General features: G+C 34.2%; 3 protein-coding genes across 3 annotated transcripts; 1 reads left to right on the plus strand and 2 right to left on the minus strand.

Annotated features, from left to right (window-relative positions):
• Positions 1–4769: 4769 nt before the first annotated feature.
• Positions 4770–6341, plus strand: LOC143462042 (protein Abitram-like). Its single transcript, XM_076960045.1, has 4 exons — positions 4770–4881; positions 4987–5369; positions 5601–5815; positions 6037–6341. Exons 2-4 carry the CDS (start codon positions 5100–5102, stop codon positions 6179–6181), a joined length of 630 nt encoding a protein of 209 aa, XP_076816160.1. The 5' UTR covers positions 4770–4881; positions 4987–5099; the 3' UTR covers positions 6182–6341.
• Positions 6342–7058: 717 nt separating this feature from the next.
• LOC143462041 (uncharacterized) lies at positions 7059–9195 on the minus strand. Its single transcript, XM_076960044.1, has 5 exons — positions 8928–9195; positions 8210–8426; positions 7830–7954; positions 7504–7729; positions 7059–7397 (listed from the first exon to the last, which is right to left on the minus strand). Exons 1-5 carry the CDS (start codon positions 9007–9009, stop codon positions 7214–7216), a joined length of 834 nt encoding a protein of 277 aa, XP_076816159.1. The 5' UTR covers positions 9010–9195; the 3' UTR covers positions 7059–7213.
• Positions 9196–9347: 152 nt separating this feature from the next.
• LOC143462040 (arrestin domain-containing protein 3-like) lies at positions 9348–15811 on the minus strand. Its single transcript, XM_076960043.1, has 9 exons — positions 14629–15811; positions 14255–14389; positions 13896–13994; positions 12627–12757; positions 12321–12463; positions 11975–12131; positions 11680–11745; positions 11241–11412; positions 9348–11127 (listed from the first exon to the last, which is right to left on the minus strand). The coding sequence occupies exons 1-9, from the start codon at positions 14735–14737 to the stop codon at positions 11102–11104; spliced, it is 1038 nt and encodes a 345-aa protein (XP_076816158.1). The 5' UTR covers positions 14738–15811; the 3' UTR covers positions 9348–11101.
• Between the last annotated feature and the right edge of the window lie 4113 nt (positions 15812–19924).

The following is a 19924-nucleotide window of genomic DNA, read 5'->3' on the forward strand; positions in this document are numbered from 1 at the left end:
AGGCGTAAAATCACAAAATCTTTCGAAAACCCTCTCCTCAACGCAAATCCAAATAAGCTTTAAGGTTTAGCGTATTACACTACAGTAAGAATAAAATAAAATGTCAATTTTTGTTCATTATAATGAGGCATGTACCGCCGGCTATGGCGTTAGGCGTCAACCCCACTCCTATTTAGAACTATGGGCACATTACCTTAATGCAGCGACTTAGTTTGCGGGATATGCATTGGCAGTCAGAGGTGAGCAGTACCGCGGTACTATAGTACCCAAATAATTTTTTCATGAAATTTTGGTTACTTTTAAAATAATTATTTCAAGGTTTTAAAAACTATGTTTTGTTAAAGTTTATTTCAAATAAACTCTAATGCCAGGATTTCAGCGTTTGTTGTCCTTTTTTATTTTACAAATGTGTAATAAAGTTGCGAGAAGTCAACTCACATACGTTTTTACCTGGAGAAACTTGTAGCTGGTCCTTAATAAGGGCAAAAATTGCACTTATAGTAGGATCCGTTACACAGAAAGTACCCAGCCACTTTTTTAAAAGAGTGCCAAGTACCGTTACCGACGGTACTTTCAAATTAGGTCTACTGACTGCCACATGCTGTTGGCGGTTACAGGAAGCAACTTCAGTTATAACAAGTAATCACAGTAAAATAAATAGTTATTTAAAATAATAAAGTTTTGATATGAAATGAAGCAAAATTGGATCTTTATAGTTTTTATTAGATCATTGTGCTACAATGGTCAGTTGGTCACCGCTTTATAAACCACCTCGGGACCGGAATTATTTTACACTCAATGATAGCGTCACCACCGTCAATCCGTCATTCCGGCAGAATCCTAGCAAGATCATAGATCCCAAAACAACAAAAGGGCAATGCAGCACGGCATGGCCGCGCACAAACGCGTAGCAAAGCAACATACGTGATTTAAGCATCTATACCACGTGGTCAAGCATGAACTACACTGTAGTTACTACAGCGAAGTAATGTAAAATACAAAGCACAAATTAGGTAAACAAAACAAAAAATGATGAGCTTTGCAACTAAAACAAGTTTTAGATACACCTAACACGTACTCAAACAACACTTCATCCAACACCAATATGACAGGAAATGCAGTGGTTTGACCTAAAATTTCAATCGATTGTGCTGAGAAATCTAACTCTGCGTACCCACTTTTTTAATTTCTAATATTAACAGAAATTTACTCACCTTTATGATGATATCTATTTCGCTCGCCCCAATTGGTTGGAAATAGTAATAATTGTGAGAAAATTAACTTGTACTGCAAAATGACGATCCAAGCGCGACGCAATGGAAATGCAGTGATTCTATCCAAAATTTCAATCGATTCTGCTGAGAAAACTTACTCGGTGTTCCCGCTTTTTTATTCGTTAATATCAATAGAAATTTAGTCACCTTTACGATGATATCTAATTTGCTCGCCCCAATTTTTTGGAGTTAGTAGTAATTTTGAGCAAATAACTTTTACTCCAAAATGACGATCCAAGCCCGACGCGATAAAAATGCAATGGCTCGACCCAAAATTTCAATAAATTATCCTGAGAAATCTACCTTGGTGTCTCCACTTTTTCGATTGGGGCGAGGTATAGACATCGGAAATATAAATATCAGATGCCTAACTAGGTTGCGTTGCTAGCATCTAGTGCAGCGGTTCTTAAACTTTTTTGAGCGCGACCCAAATCTGAGTTTCATGATCACCTCACGACCCAAACCTATGTCGCGACCCATTTTAATGTCCTATAGACCTATATTATATTATATTAACCTATGTCGCGACCCACCTATGTCACTATCTCGCGACCCATTTTCTGACCCTCCGCGACCCATGTTTGGGTCGCGACCCATACTTTAAGAACCCCTGATCTAGTGTTTATCGTTCCGATGTCTATGGGGCGAGCAAATTAGATAACATCATAAAAATGAGCAAAGGCCGCAGAATAATGTCAATGAATGAATGGTACGCACGAAACTGTTTTATCTGATTATACGGTACCAGTAATGATACAATCAGACAACTGTATTGTGCTGAATAGGCTTATGTCAACCTTGTGTCCAGGGGCGTTAAGGGAGTTTGAAAGCTTGATTTCAAACTCTGGCGTTTGTCAAACTTTTGCCTCTATAGGCCTATGCCTCATAAACACTTTAAAATACCCCTCAGAATGAAATGTTTTCTTAAATACATGTTTAAGAAAACATATGTTAAAAAATCTTAAATATGTTAAATAAATGCTTTACAATAGCTGCTAATTTATAGTTTAGTCTTTTGAAACGCAGTATAATAGAGTGCCTTCACCAATTTTTAATGCTGTATATACCCACTTATTGTACGTATGTTTTCCTACAGATGGAAGCCGAAAAGTTGTTGCGCGCTAACAAAGAAATTCCATTAAGAAAAAGAAATAAAGACATTTGATTTGATAAGTTTTTTGCTTAGATTATCCACAATAATTCAATCAAATGAAACGATTAACCTACATATGATGCAATTACAAGTATTATGATACATGTTATGACCTCGAAACTTAAACACTAAATTCAAGTAACTTAGGCTTTAATGAAAACAGAACAGAACAGTTCTAAAACAAATAGAAATCAGTTACTTAATATTTATACTACATAATACATATATATGAGCTCGACACTGCGCTTACTACTGAAATGACGTTCTACAGAGAGACCAACACATTTAAAGCGGCGAAGTAATTAAGGCGATTAATTAAGGAGGCGTGATTGTGCGCGAGGCAAATTGGCGTAAACAAAGGAATGTCCGCGGAATGTCACCATAATACAAAATAATAATTACGAATTTGATGTTTTCTGTCGGTGGTGATAAATGTGACACTGAAACCAAAAGTGATAGCCTGAAAGTTTTCAAGTATATAAATAAGCAAAAGTTTAGAAAACACAGCTGGAAAATAGTATGCATGGGCGTATATGCCGTGGATTGCCGCGGTTAGTATATCATGGCAGGATTCGCCGAAATCTCAGGTGTACACTGTGCAGACACGCTAACTCAAGTGTGCAGGTGTGCAACGGCTAGCCAAATCTGAACCTATTGAATCCTACTCCAGAGCATTTCTTGGCGAACACTTCTAACTATATAGATCTATCTAACACCCTACCGAACAATGCTGAGAGCTGGATTAATTTTCATCAAAGTTTGGCCAGTCATTACTGCTAATTAGATGAAGCAAGCCTTGCTCATTTATCATGTTTCGATACTCAAAACATTTTTCACAGTGTTACTTGTGACCTTTGATAATATCTAAAGGGGTATGAACGACTCACACCTAGAAAGAAATTATCGATGATCAAATAGATATGACTTAAAATACATAGCCATGTGTGTAGAAAGCTTACTTGAAATTGACCTCAAGTGTGCAGCTGCCATGACATACAGGTCAGCAAGCACCTAAGACTGGGTTAATATTGGCATGGACCAACCACCATCAACTCTGATGAAAATAAAGAAGAATACTTGTTTATTTACATCATCTAGTTATCTTTGAAGTGGTGTTTTAATGTGCCTTCGGCCTACAGTTATGTGGAAACTAACACTATATATACACCAGACACCTTTGCTTACTCATATACTACTCCATGTGTACAATATTGCTCACTATACTGTACACCAACTGTTTCTTTCAGTGTATATATATTAAATGCAAAGGATAATTTACGTGTAGCACTACTCACTTGCATGGCAACAGCTGGTCCTTTTCAGCGTTCAGTGAAGCCGAAACCTCCACTCAAAGGTTCATTTCCGTTAGATCGTGAAGGTAAGGTGCTGTTGTTCGTAACAGATTTTATCAGTGGCATAATATTTATATAGTTTTCAAGACATTCGAATTGAGTCTTTTATTTAGACTGTTCAGGTAATAGATGTTAAGGAAATAGCCCTTACTCTTAGCAACTAAGAACTGTGTCAGCCTGTGACAGAACGGAATCTAGCATCTTTCCAAACATAATTCTTATGTTTGGTTTTGGCGAATGTAAATTTTTGACGTAATGTATATATGAATTTTTTATTCGGTATATTTTTTAAATAAACTAATTTCATGTAATATTCACCTTGGGCGGATGCAGTTTACCGATTCCACTCTGAGAAATGTACATGTGGAAAGAATTTTGACCAAACATTTTACTAATCCGTTAACCTACAGAAATAAATGCTTTGTTAATCTTTTTAATGCTTGAATATTTTATTTCTGCAACCAACTTTGGTGTCTAGCATGACATGGTCAGCTCAGTAACGGTGCAATTAAGGGAAACCTTGAATTCATGATCGACCCTTTAAACAAAACATAAACTTGCTTCCTGTCAGTGGTACTGGTGAACAGTTTAAATTTGGACAATACATTATCAAAAAATAAAAAAACAAATATATACGTAAAATGTGTGTGACAATTGGAGTTTGCATTAAGACATGCTAGGTAACTGAGGCTCAATCGACAAGAAATCATCACCGACTTTAAGTCGTGCAAAAATTTTCCTTAGTCTGATGATAAGAATCGTGATATCATGTACCTTACATAATTTGTTAATATAACAGTTTTCATCCTAAATTTTAAGAATAAATAAAAGTTTTTCCGGTATTTAACTATGTGACTTGCCAATTTGCTTTATTACACCTAACAGCTACTAATAAAGATCGGTTCAATTCTCAACCCACCAACTGTATTATACTGAAATGCCATATTTACAGTAAAGAAACAAACATACATTATATACTCTTTGTAACAGGAGAGTGCAAAGAGTTGAAAGAGCTGTTTATGAAGTGCTTAAGTGAAAGAAACTTTGACAACAGCTTGTGCAGGGAGCAATCAAAGAACTACCTTGTTTGTCGGATGGATAAGTAAATCATATTACTACCCTGGTTAAATATTTAAATGAAATGTATTGCAAGTATTTGTTCTAGCTTTGACACTTATCAGTTTCTGAAATTACTGTTTATATGCAGAAAGCTTATGCAAGAAGAAACTTTGACAGATTTGGGCTTCAGAGACACACAAAACGAAAATAAAAGCAATAAAGATTCCTAAATAACTTTATCAAGTCAAATTATTGAGTAAAATGGCTGACGATACTTCATTATGCTCTGAGGAAAATCAAAAAATTACAACAGAATATTACCCATCGGTCGTAGAACGATATTTCACCAGTGGATATCAAGTCAATTTGCCTAAATGTTGGAAGAAAGGAACAGATGAACCCAGTGAAGCAAATTTCAATGACGTTCGAATATTGCGGCATTCAAACAAAATCTGTATTGTTACTATAGCTCCATCACATCCCTTGATCAAGCAAGCCGAAACATATAAAGTGACTGGTATAAGCTTAAAGGTGATTTCACGTTTTCACATTTTTAGACTTTATTTGGGCCTCATGGCACCAACAAAGTATTTTCGTGATAAAAATAAGTTATATACAGTTTGCATGACCACGTTTGTGTTAAACATACTTGGCACCTTTCACTTGAACTGTTTTCTAAGTCGGCTTTTCCTGGTGATTGATTTAAAATAACAATTTTTGTAATAATTTTTGTCGTTAATGTTCACTGCTTTATTACAACAGGTTACAGAAAAACTTGACCGCTCCCAGAATCAAGTGCATGGTAAGCGAAAGCGTGGTGCACATTGGTTGAATCCTTCAAGCCCTTTGTGCATTATTTCTTGTGAGGATGGTTCAAGACATACAGTGTATTGTGGAATTCGAGGCAGCTTGATTGAAATCAATCCAAGGCTTTTGAATGATCCTAGCCTGTTGCAAAAATCTTATGAAACCAATGGGTAATGGGAAAATAATGCAGATCTCAATATACAACAGCACTGCTGTTGGTTTGTATATAGTAAATAAAATAAAATTATACCTTCCATATTAGGTTAAAACTATCAGGAATGCTCATTAGACCCTGATAATATTTGGTAAGGCCCTTTTTAACCACCTCTTAGTATCTTGTTATCTCTGACTGATTTGGCTTTTCATTCATGATTCTCATATAAATTTGCAGGTATATCGCCATAGTTATGCCAAAACTCATCGAAGGAAATCAAATTATGGATTCTTTATTGAATGAAGAAGAGTATCAAAGTTATCTTCGAAGTTGCTCTAAACAGACAATAAATTTCGGAATTGCAGCTGATATACCCAGCTAATTGTGTTCAGCTTGCTTTGCAACAAAAATGAATTGATTGTGTTTTTTGTATGTCAATTGAAATGTGTGTTCTTCCTGTAGGTAAGTTAAAATGCGGTGGACCTTTAGCAGAGTTTGTTATGTTATGGACTTGTACATTAGATATCGAAAGAGAAGTGGCATTAGTGGTCGTGACAGACCTTTTTGCAAATGTCATAAATCTCTTTAATAATAGCCAATAAGTTTAAACACACAATGTTTAGCAAACAAGCATTAATTACCGTGCTATTAGAACATTAAAGTTTATCGAACAAACTGTGACAAGAAAGTGCTGCGTTGCTGACGAAGTCATGCCGAATAAGCGACATCGGCAGATCTCTGCACTCTATAAGTCAGTGCTTCTCAACCCCTGGGTCGCGACCCAAAAGTGGGTCGCTGTCGCCAATTAAACTAGTCCACAAAGACCGTCGATAACTGAGTACCTTACTTCTTACTCTATTCATTGCATATTGACTGTTTGTTGACGTCATACTGCATTGCTGTGAGACTTTAGATTAACTACTTTCGAGTCAAGGCTAAATATTTGTAAATACCCAACTTTTCGGTAAAAAAAATTGGGTCGCCTTAGCATCGCTATTAAATTACGGTTTGGGTCGCCGCAAAAAAGGTTGAGAAGCACTGCTATAAGTGGTTTGTGAGTTTATAATGTAATGGTTATATCTCCATTCATTTACCAAATGTTCCACCGCATAATAGCGAACTCTGAGGCCCGGAAACAAATCTCCATGATCCTCTACCGTTTTGCTGCCGGGTGGTTAATCCCTTTACTTGACCAAGTCGTAACTGACGGCTTCAGTAGATGGCATTGAACACTTATACAGCAATGTATTAACAATATCTCCCGTTATGTGTACGTTTTAATTCGGCTGAATTGACGTGAAAATGAATCAACTGCTACAGTACTGCTTTAATAAACATTTTTACAAGTGATTAATAAACAATTCATCTACACTAGAAAACAGGTTTGTAAAATTTAACCAGCCACACCACATTTCTACACGTAAACATTATCCAGTAGAGTTGCTGAACACGCGTTGGTCGCATTTTGTAGGAGTGAAACATCACCGATCGTTTCTGCAACTCTCGTTGACCAACAGCTATCACAAGATATCTTTTCAGCAGAAAAGTATTCTTCCACCAGTTTGTTTTGTTGAAAAACCTTTTCGCACGAACAGTCACTGGCACAACATAAAAGTAGGTTAGCCAAAATATTTCATTGCATTTTCTGGCAGTAGACGGCCAAGTGGCCGTAAATATATTATACAGCAATCCGCGTACAAATACCTGCATTTAGATTTCCGTTTAAGAAACTTCAATACAGCTTCAAAATTATGAACTGGATTGTTCAAAACGCCAACCTCAGCTAGTTTGTTTGAGACGCATAAGTCAAAATTTTTGATTGTACGCGGTGGACAAACTTCGGCATCTTCACGTTCGTTGTTTCTTGGAACAGATACAACTGCTTTGCTGCTTAAGTCTATGTTCAACTGAAGAGGTTCAAAAACGAAGCCTGTAGATAGATATGGTAATGGTAATGCTGATACGTTGAAGCCAATTTACGAATAATTTCTTTTCAGTTTTTCCCAAGCCAAGTGTTTTTCGTCTTTTACCAAAGGTTTGAGTCCACTCAACGTATCTACTGATGCATTGTTTTGCTGCTTCTAGCTCGACGGTATCGCTCTCCAAAAGCAAATCCATGCGATTACACCAACATTCTTTTGTATCATGTTCATTACTTGTAAAAAGAAATGATGCTGCTGTCAATTAATAACAATCTATAACCACTTTGTATAAATTGTCTTTTGTGTTCATAGCCTATTTATACAAAGTGGCGAACAAGGTGAAAGTCTTTTCTCAGTCCGAGCATAACTAGAGTATCACGATTTTGCCATCACCACCATACAATAGGCCTACCGTTAATAAATCAGATTGTGCTATGTTAGATGCAACATTTTAAATGATTATATTTGGGTCCTTGGAGTATACCTACCTGCAAATTATGAAAGACTGTTCATACCACGTAGTGTGTTCTACCACAAAATGCACAATGTTTTCATAATCGTCCTTTTCGTCGGTTGCGTATTGCAAACACGTTGGAAAGAATGATTGAATGTTTCGAGCGGCCTGGTCGTGCAATAGCTCATCGGTACTCGACATAGAAATACGGATGGAGCGTTTTTGTTCAGTGTGCCCTTCAACATGACAACCTGCAGTTGAGAATATGAACTCGTTAAACATTTACGTGGAGTCGCTTTCTAAGTGTAAAATGTTGAAAAAAATATTATAAATGAAATATGATGCACTTTTTGGGTATCTTATTCCCTATAGTTTCATTATATTCATTTCCTATCCAAAGCCTATTTACTCAAGGATCAAACTGCGTTATTTTATTGGGGGTATGCTCATTCTGGATATTTTGCATAAATTATCATTAACGGCTCAGATTTTTCTTATTTACTTTTAAATGAACAGAGAATTTAGTTAAATAGCCTACTGTACGGTGCATCCCTCTCATCGGGAAAATTCTCATTATAATGCCCAGAAATTTCAGTAGACTTGAGCCGTCTTTAGCGAAGCGTTTGGAATTGAGTTGTATATGGTAACAATGCCGTGCCTATTGTTCTTCACTTGTTTCATGTCTGTTCTTAGGTTATCTGGAGTATTACAATGTAAACTGTCTCGACAAAGGTCTAGGGCTCTAGATATACCTTTAACGCCAGCCAATGAATGAGCTGATACTAGCACGGCAATATTATATATTTTTATTGAATTTAATAAAGTAGATTTCATCTTTGCTTTTTCTTCTTTCAGCACATGTCTTGAACAGATGGACTTCCAACTGAATAACCGCTAAAGTAAATGTTCTATTTAAAAAGATTTCTGTGCGCTAGATAATTAGTCCGCAGTTGGAGGTTAATGCCAAGATTGCACGCTACACAATCACGTATAACATGGTGTAATTAGGCTACTTCAATTAGGTACTTGCATTATGCGAATTTAATTGAGTCAAATTGCATGGAATAATAGCAATTTTTGAAATTTAATTAGGTGCATAGGCAAGTGATTATTGTCCATTAAGGATAATAAACCTTTGCATGGGGATATGTTTCAACTAATTGTTAACAAAGTTTGAAAGAAAAACGTAAACTCTTCACGGTTGTACAATACGTCTATATCGCAAAAATTGTAAAAATATGTTCAATAGTTTATAAAGGAAGTGTAGGAATAGTAAAAGTATTTAGGAAAAAGGTATTACTGTTCACTACTTTCTTTCCACTTTTACTATCAATAATTTGGAATTCAAACAATAATGAAATAAAAGATAGGTTTGTACCATCTGAGGTAATTATTAATTAAGCCTTTTCCAAATATACGATTGAAAATTTTCTTATGAAAAAAAACAATACACACAACAAGATACTAACACAAACACTAACGAGGCACGCTTGGGAACATAATGAAAATGAATCATAGACTCCTTCAGAGGTCGTATTCTAAGTTACAAACTACGTAACAGAAGAACAAAAAGCCATCATACGAGTAAAAACAATGGAATGCAATTTGTTAAGAGAAAATGTATTAGTATGTTAATTTAGACAAATAACTTAAATTTAACAGTTTGACTGCGAAAATTCGAATTAGAAAAAACTAAAGCTTTAAAAATAAACGGTAAAAATTGAAAACTGAAATGAAACAGTTACTATCTATACGGTGTATAAGTATTATCTTAAATCCAATCAAAAACTAATGGTGGAACCGCAATGACATAACAGTAGTAGAAGCGTATGGAAGGTGACAGAGCAGCGGTGGGTTTGTAACTAAACGCGGTGCTTGTGGCGGCAAGCGTCACGCTTTCGACGTTTTTCTCCTTAATTTACATTCCTTCATTGATTACTTTTCTTAAGATACCCTGTGTTTTCAACCTTATCCAGTACCTTACTTTACACTAAGTGTGTCAGTTTGCAAATAAACTTTTATCACGCAACTTTGGTAGGAGTCAGATGAAGCCTGATTATCTGTGTGCTGAAAACCAGATCGACCACACGCTAGACCAGGAATGCTTTGGTAAACCTTTGTGGGTGCCTACAAATTAAAGTTTAAGGGCCGGCGCCCGGCAGCCAGCTGGACACGCTAACACGTTCGCACTCCGATATAACCTTTTAAAATATTATTTTCTACAGCAACTTATTGAAAAATTTGATGGAATTTACTATTTTTTGTATTCAGGCTTAAATTCCGAGATTGGGTACGCGAATGTGATTGTCGGCAGTTAATTTTTAAATTAAATCGTGCAGATTACGTTGCAAATGTTAAACCGATAAGGTATCGATACAGTCGACACGCAAAGATTTATCAAAAAGGCTTCTGTGATTGGTACGTTAAACAAATAAGGTTGGGAAACGCTGATTACTAACGTTCTAAGAACACAGTACAAAAAATATTTCAAGGCAATACTTAGAAGTAAAATGTAAGTACCGGTATACTACTGACACATAATCTGCTTAGGTCATATTGCTTATAACTTAAATACTGTATCGTATAAAATCAAAAATTACAATAAATTCTAATCAAAAAATACACGGTAAGAATACGCTTTCTACCCGCGAAAATGTATCTGAACTGCAGTGGTAGAGAAGTAGTGCAATGAAGGGGAACACGAAAACATACTGTCAACGGAATTATCTGACAACACATGAAACAACATAACGAAAACATACTTTTTCCAAAAGTGCGGATAGCTCTTAAAATGTTTTTACAGTTTGAGTAAGTTTACAGTAAATAAAATATCAACATTAAATAGAATTGAAAAAAAATTGTCACAATTGCGTATGAACGGTTTGAAACCTGGTCTGGCTTGGCTTGGAACATTCCGACTTTGAAACTAAGGTATGTTCGGTGGTGGAAGGGCTGAAGCAAAATAGAATTACAATAGCTTTATGAAACAGTTTTAATACACCCTTTTCAATATTTTATTAATTTTATAATTCAAGTGAGCATTTCACAAAAATACATGGTATTACGTGATGATGCTTGCAAATGCGTTGGTCCGTTTGTTACTATATTATTCTCTTCTGCGATGCCAGAAAATCCACCTGGGCTGTTAAAATCCGCACTCTGAAGAGGTATCGTTCCTATGGTGATGGGGCACAGCAGATCCAAATTTAAATGACAAGTTGGCGTCACCACACTCAGCTGTTGTATTGCGTAACAAACATAACAAGTAGTTTATATCAAATAAATCTTTTATTTCCATTATACCAAACTACCTCAATAACTTTCTCAAGTGTAACTTGGATTTAAAATTTCATTAAGAATTACCATGTCTCAATCAAGGTTACAATTCGTACATCAATTATCTTTATTATCTATTTAAAGTTAGCGTGTCTTTAATAAGCATCATATTATTTTTTTGTATCACTCTTTTGTACGACTCATGTAGTATCTGTTTCGCAATTGTACCTGTACGGAGTAATTGATATCAATAATGTTGCAAAACCTCAAACCTGATGGTGGCAGTGCAGGAATCTATAAATAGAGAAATATTTTGTAATAGTTTCAACAAACATAAAAAGCAAACAAACATTTTCTGGACCATGTTTAATAATGTGTTGTAAAATTTGCTAATCACATCTTTGTAAACAGAGAGTATCAATAAAATGTACATTTTTGTTTTTTCCCTCATAACTCATTATCAACATCGCATGGTAGAATTTATTGCCAGTTAATCTAAGAACGTTGCAAACCATGATATTACTTCTAAGTGAACATTATTCCATTCCAGGTTTGAACGCCTAAAACAACCAGGATGGTGAATGGTTCCAAATACTTGCGACTCAAATTTTGAACGGGTGGTAGCATGAAAAGTAACATTTTGCATTATAGAAATAGTTGTAGCCTTCATGTTTCTATTGCTGGAAATCAAAGATATTATTTGTCATAAACATTTGCTTTGCAAAAAAAACTAATATAATGTAGGCCTATTAATATCCTAAAATTATCTAGACTTAGCCATTTTTTATGTTAGAATGAGGTTTAAAATTTTATTAAAACTTGTTCCTAATTTTATGTTGCACCAATAGTTATTCCTTGTACACATTTACCTCATGTTTTCAATTGATGCATGTGCAGTAACATTCTCTCCAGGAACAAATCCTGCTCTATTAATGTGAAAGTTTGCCTCAACAGGACCACTTCTACAGCAGCAACAACACAGATGATGGGAACCATTTCTGCCTACAGGGATCTTAATATTTCATCGGCCATTAATATGTGTAACATATAAAGATGTAACATTTTACCGCATAAAATAGTGCATTATACTAGCACAATGTTACAAAAAAAAGTTTAATATACAGTATTGTGAAACAGAGCAAGTATTTAAAAAGTTGCAAATTTGTTATTCTTACTTGTACATTAGGAATCTGATTCAAATCAAGATAATCCAATACAGTGAAGACAGTCATGGTCTTAGAGTTGGAAAAAACACCACTGCGCCGGATCTTCCCTTCTACAGAGTATCTGATATGACCTGTGTATGCTTAAGAAAAACCAAATGGATTTTGTACATTGACTATCATTAAAAATATAAAGAAATACAAATAAACATGACAATAATACAAAATTTTAACAAATGTTGAACTTATTATACAAGAATTTTACTGCAATGCTTTACCGACCTATTCCAAAACTCAACATGCTGACAGACAAAAATTGTTGTAATTAAAAATTTCTTTTTCTGTTTGCATTTTTGCATGCTAATCTTACACATTTGCTGATTGATTTAAAACAGTAGTTCTCAAATCATGGGAAACAAGCAAAAAATTACAAAAAATGTTTTCTCTACTTCAAATGATTAAGATATCCAGAAAGTTCTAAGAAAATCAGGTAGATTGGAAAGGGGGGTACAGGAATAGGTGCAGAATATACAAAGAAAAAACAGAAAGGGTTGAAAACACTGAATTAGAACGTAATTTATGTGCATTGCGCATCATATATGCAATGCAATAAGATTTTGTTATCTAATATTTATATTTGAATTCATCACAACCGTAAAATAATTCATGCTAAGTACAACTCATAAGTCATAATTGCACATCAATCATAACAAATATAATTATTTTAAACGTTCATTTTTGTATGTCTTCAATTTAAAAAACATTTTGCATGAAGCACAACATCAATCAAAGTATTATTGATTTACTTTTTTTATTTGAAAGTCAGACTGCATAAATCTGTTTTCTTTTATCGTTTGCTGCTAAAAATTCTGTAAATTAAATCTTTTTTAATTACAGTACTCAAAAAAGATTCAGTAAATCATTTATGCCTTTTAAAAGATAACTTACAATTATTAAAAACTAAAACAGAAAAATGTTGTCACAGGCTAACTAAAATTTTAAAGTTAACTCATGAATGAAGATAATTTGTATATACGAACTCATTACATTTTAACTAAAGTTGCCATTGACTGCGTATATTTTTCAATACTTGAGAGCATGACATAGTAATTGAAAGTCTGTGAAAAATGAACTCTTTGTATGTTTTAGTGTAGTGCTAGTTTAACATCTATTTGACACTTTTCTGACTTTTCCCAATAATTTTTATTGACAGATTGTTGTTAATATAATTGTACCAAAGTTAATTTTGTTTATCTAAATATAAATAATTAAATATACAACCTTCAAAAGAAGATGGCAAATTGATCGGGAGCTGAAACTGGATAGGAAAAACGTGTTGACCAGCATTCAGTGTATTTAAGTTTGAACCAGCTGGAGCCCCTAAGATTTAATTAATACTACATTAGCACTACATTCTTTACCATTTTGCAGAAGATATTGTTTTTTACAGCAATACATCCATTGTAGGTCTATATATAAATTATTCAGTCAGTCAGTTATTTTACTTTACAAAACGATCTACCTTACACATAATCAAACACCTAAGAGACATTAGTAAATTTTTTATTTGATACGATGAGTCATATTATATTTTGCTTTTATTGTAACATCAACACAGACTATGCAATGAGCATGCTTACCGTCACCATAGATTGCTGCGTGGTTGTTAAAATACGTCTCTGAACCATAATAATAATTGGTTCTTCTGTTTTCTCCACTTCCTGTTGATTCTGACCAGTGGACATTTGCACGACCTTGATATGTCAACTCAATTGCTAAAAAAGAGCAAGGCTATGGTCAATAACCCAAAGCAAATTTATCGTCACTCTTGTACTTTTTGCCTTATTTACTTAGCTCACTCTTACACTTGCTGATTAAACTATGCACGTTTACAAGCCTCATGCTTATTCCATAATAAGTATTTAAATTTACAAAGACCCTAGGTCAAATACTATACACTATTTTCGCACAATATGCACTATAAACTGCAAGGCACAAATCTAACACCACCAACCTTTAAAACTTAGGGATTCTAGAAGTCCAATGTTTACTTGACCAGATACGATTTCACCTGGTCTATAAACGTTTTTGTTTAAAGAAATTGTAAAATTGATTTTACCCATTTAGGATTTGCAATTACAAATTTTACACAAACTATGATATCAGAATTAACTATAGCTATTAACCACAGTTTTTGCGGGAATTTCTGAAATCGAAGAAGAGCATATGGCCTTTCTAGGAATAAATTAAACAAGTTTGTCTGCATTGTACGAACGTACGGAATTAAAAATACATTTAAATTACTTCAATTTTTTTCATTAAAATTTGATCTTTACATTCTTGGAAATATTTTGTCAACTCGATTACCGAGCAGACAATGGCCGACAGCTTCAGCTACCGAGCTGTCACAATGCTGCTTTTTCATACTCCAACCAAGTCCTATAACTGAATCATATTTTTAGGCATGAACTCTGTTCCCTGTAAAATCTAGCCACTGCAAAATTGGACATTTCCACTTAATTTTTATGCTTCTACTGACTAAACCTTTACCAACCCTATTTCGGAAACAAGTAACAAAACAAGTTACAAAAATAAAATGTCATCGTACAGTACTTTACAAAGACGGATTCCTTTGCTGTTATGCTTTGTACACAGTAGGTTTTGGAAACAATGATGATTTCCCTCCATTCTCAAACACAAGCACATTCAAATTTCTTTCTGCATTATTTATATAAAAGCCAGTAGCCTAATACTTTTTATTTTAATGCATTGCAAATTATGGTAGTTCAGATACAAACTTACTTACTTACAAGCAGATTCAAGCCTAATATTTCAAACAACTAGTTTGCATTGTGCTACATAAATGTCCTTATTCAATGTAATCATCTCTCAGGAAACCAGCATATAGTGTTGAATACAGGTAGAGGAAACAAACATAAATCATTCACTTACGCATATGAGAATACCCTGTGTTTGTATATATATAACTGTTACAAAACCAAACAGTAAATTGAACCGTCTAAACATCTTTTGTTTTAAGATGGGCTATTATTGTTGAAGGCAGTAAATGTGTGACTGAATATTAAAGCATTATTTTTATGTTTAACAATTTAGGTATGCTTCAATATAATACTATTATACAGCAAAACCTTGTAATAGCTTGATTGTTAAGGTCCTTAAAAGACCTTCGGGAAAAGGCAAGATTGTATCAGGGTGATTAAAAAAAATAATCATATCAAAGAGTTGGGATTTATGACTCATACATAGATCAAACAAACGAGCCAAAACAATAGTATTATATTTACGAGGGTGAGTCAATAAGTGATGAGACTTTCTCAATTACTTGAGCGTTTTTGTAGATATGAAACTGAAATTTTCTATGATAGTTATGAATGGAGTTTTCATTTCATTTACAAATTATTTTGTATATTTTCAGACTACTGTAGGCGTGATGGTAAATTGAAATGTCTGCTAGGCTAACAAACTGCTCAAGCTTGGAACAAAGAGGAGTTATCAGATTTTTTTTGGCGGAGAGTGTAAAATCAAGTGAGATTCTGTCTAGAATACAAAGACAGTATGGTTCTTCCTGTATTTCTAGAGTAAACTTCTACAAACTGGTGCAAGCATTCAAAGATGGACGCGAAAGCATAACTGATGACACGGAAAGTGGGAGACCGGTGGATGTCTCTACCCCAGAAGCAATACAGGCAGTTGAAGACATGATTAGATCTGATAGAAGGGTGACTTTCGATGAAATGGCCACAAACTTGGATATTGTATTGGATATTGTACAGTTAACACAGTCGTGCATGATAAATTGCATTCAAAAGTCAACTGCCGTAGGGTTCCCAAAATGTTAACGGATGATTGCAAAGTGCAACGCCGGATGGCTTCCAGAGCAGCACAAAGCAGGAGCAAATTGAAGATTTAGGCTGAAAGCTTCTAACACGCACTACCTACAGCCCAGACCTTGCACCATTTGACTTTTTACCTGTTCTGTCCACTCAAGGAGAGTATGAGTGGAGTTAACTTCCAGACTGATGGAGAAGTGAAGGCTGCTGTGAGCAACTGGTTGAGGATTCAGCCCACAGAATTCTACGCCAAAGGCATAGACAATATAATATCAGGATGGAACAAGTGTGTTGCAAAAGCGGGAGACTATGTTGAAAAATAAAAAGCATTTTTTTGAATGCCAGTCAATACAAACTTGAGTTTTCAAAAAGTCTTGTAATCTGTTGACTCATCCTCGTACTATAGAGACGTGTCGATTGATACTACAACAGTTCCCATTCATATCAAATTGTTTATTTCTCGCCATTGACTATAGGGAACAAACAATATGGTGTTAACCTCGTTGTAGACTGGTTAAAAATGGAATATGCTTACAAATAATCAGTGAATCAGAAAGGGCAAAGCCCTGATGGCTGAAAACATGCAAGATGTAAATTACAGTAGTGCTAAAATGATGAACGGTTTCTTACCTCTAGTTTTCCATTGACAAACATGAATAACAAAATTTACTCTCTGGGAACAACTCTCACTACATCAATGTGAAAATTCACCTCAACAGGGCCACTTCTGCAAAAGCAAGAATACAAATGCTTGGAATCATTTGTAAAAGTAAAAATCTAATATATTTGTAACTACTTTCTATAGATTTACAACATTTGTAATCATAAAAACACCAGGGTCTATGAAATACGGTAATAATAATAAAAACAACAATGCATAGATACAAAATAAGTTTGAGAGTTAGACTCCAAAAATGCACAGAATACACTGCTGAAATTGAAATCACAATTATTCTTGCTTGTTTTGTACATTCGAAATTTGAGCAAATCAACGTAGTCCAATATGATAAATGAAGTTTGGGTGTTTGAAGAATGTACCATTCGCCTAAAATTCCCTTCTTTTATCTGACATAACCAGTGTGAGCTTGAATGGAATGTACTTACCACTACATCAGATAAGTCATAAAAACTCAGTTGAATAAGCATGGATATAACACAAAATTATATACCCTTCCATAGCTGCAGCACATCAAATGTGAAATATTTAACAAATCATCTTGCTTAAAATGTCAAGGGCTAAATTTCTTCAGAATTTACTTATCCATTTGAAACAGTTCAGCCCAAATAGGAATAGATATGTTCAAAGGCACAAGTTAAAAAATTTAAGTAAAATATAACAATTGCAAACTGTAACCAATATTGCATGAGTACCAAGCCCAAAAATGCAAGACTGCCCACATGCACAATTTAAGGCAAAGTGTATTTGTAAGTGAAGTGTAAGTGTGTGTACTGCAGGTTCTTAAAGTGAAAACATTAGCAGCTTTGCATAGCATAGCTTTGTAATGATTTATAATGGTAACTTTAAAGCGTTATAACAAAGCCAAAGAAAGTGAATTTGTGCTTATAATTTATTTACCGAAATCATTTGAAACGCAGAGACAATAGACCAACTGATTGCTTGTAGGAGTATTTCAAAATGTTTTAAACAAAACACAGATTTTTTGTTAGTACACAAAATCCCTTTCGTAATAGATAACCTTCGAAAAAAGATGGCAAATCGATCAAAAATTGGAACTAAATATTAAAAAATGTCAATCAACTTCCAGTACGTTTAAATTTCATTAATAGAACTGATATAGCATAATCAACAACTTCATCACTTTGCCACTTAATATGGAACAAGGGATCTGCCTTCTCTATATTGTGTTAGTTCCGACGAATAACAAACTTAACTATTTTTTGCGTTTGTCCTACTGAAGTGTAATATATGTAAGATACATTTATCTACGACGTAAATCAGAAAATACTCAACTACTCTATAATATTCCAGAATGGTTTTTCAGCCGGTTAAACCGATCTGAAAAAAAGCTTACCATTTTCATAATTTTTTTGGTTACAAAACCAGAAAAAATATAACTTATAAACAAAATGTTTTTAAATCAGATTGAAGTACATAATTAGGCGCTTCGTAAGTTGTTTGAATGGTCCTCCCATGCTACTGGAAAGTGATAACTTAAAATCTGTTTATACTTTTACATTCTTAACGTCAAACAGAAACGTTTGGTTATGAAGACACATTGTATTGGTAAACAATCAATGTAATGGCAACTAGCGGGGTGTTACAAGTTAATTGCATTATGACACAATAGTTCGGCTTGGAGTTCAAAGTTAATTGTTTTCTTTGCTCCATTGATTTAACACATTTTATACTCAGCAGTGCTTGCAGCTTTGTATGTAGACTTGACTGTGATATTTGCTTTACATTTTCATTTAATCAGTTTTGTAAGTTTATTCCAATTCATAACGATAAGTAAAACTCATTTTATTCTACTGATCCATAAGCGCGAAAAAGATTAAAAATGCTCTAAACTATTAAAGTGCACGACTATGATTTATTTCAATTCTTGTCCAGTTATGATACAGTTAAATTCTCAACTACTAACTAACTCCTGATAGCAGTTACATGACTTGAAGTACAATGTTTGTATGCATATGACATGGACTGAAACAACCTTTCTTTTTCACTCTTGTCTGTAATCTTTGTCCTTTTGAATTGATTGTAAAGGTGAGTCATGTATTTTCTTATCTCATATCATGGACATGCCTGATGCAAATCGATGGAAGTAAGTACTTTGTCTGAAGACACGTTTTTCTATCTAAACCAACATTTAATCATTTAAAAACTGTGAAAATTTTCACTTGTTTAAAATCTGATGAGAAACTATTGTCAATGTTTGAAACGTATTAGTTTTTTTGATACAATAGACTAGAATTTCCAAATTTTGGTTTAACAAGATTAGTTTAAATCTATTTTATCTCTCTCTAAGTTGCAATGCTAGTGCAATACTGCATCCCCAAATATGGTAGCCAAAGTTATTTTTTGGCATCCAAGCGCATAAGGTTTAGCAATTATCAAAACATCTATTTTATCAGTTTATTATAAGCTAATTTCACGGTTTTATTCATAGCTGTTTAGTGATTAGTCCTTCCTCAGAGTATAACATTACTAAATGTTATACTCTGAGTACATATAACATATCATAGTATATAACTGACAAAGTGTAAATAATTAGAAAAACATGTTTTCCACAGGGTTTGTGGTAAACTTGCACCAAAGTTGAGGCACTATGATAAGACAGAAAAAGGACAATTATGGAAGACACGTTTTCTAATTATTATTTACAATTTGTCATTTATATAGTGTATGTTGTACATTTGGTAATTTTTACTCTGAGGAAGGAATAGTGTAAGGTCCGAAACATGTTAGTTTTCAATACAATTTTGATTATTTCTGCACTT

The sequence above is a fragment of the Clavelina lepadiformis genome, chromosome 6, assembly GCF_947623445.1.
Source record: "Clavelina lepadiformis chromosome 6, kaClaLepa1.1, whole genome shotgun sequence".
NCBI lineage: Eukaryota > Metazoa > Chordata > Ascidiacea > Aplousobranchia > Clavelinidae > Clavelina > Clavelina lepadiformis.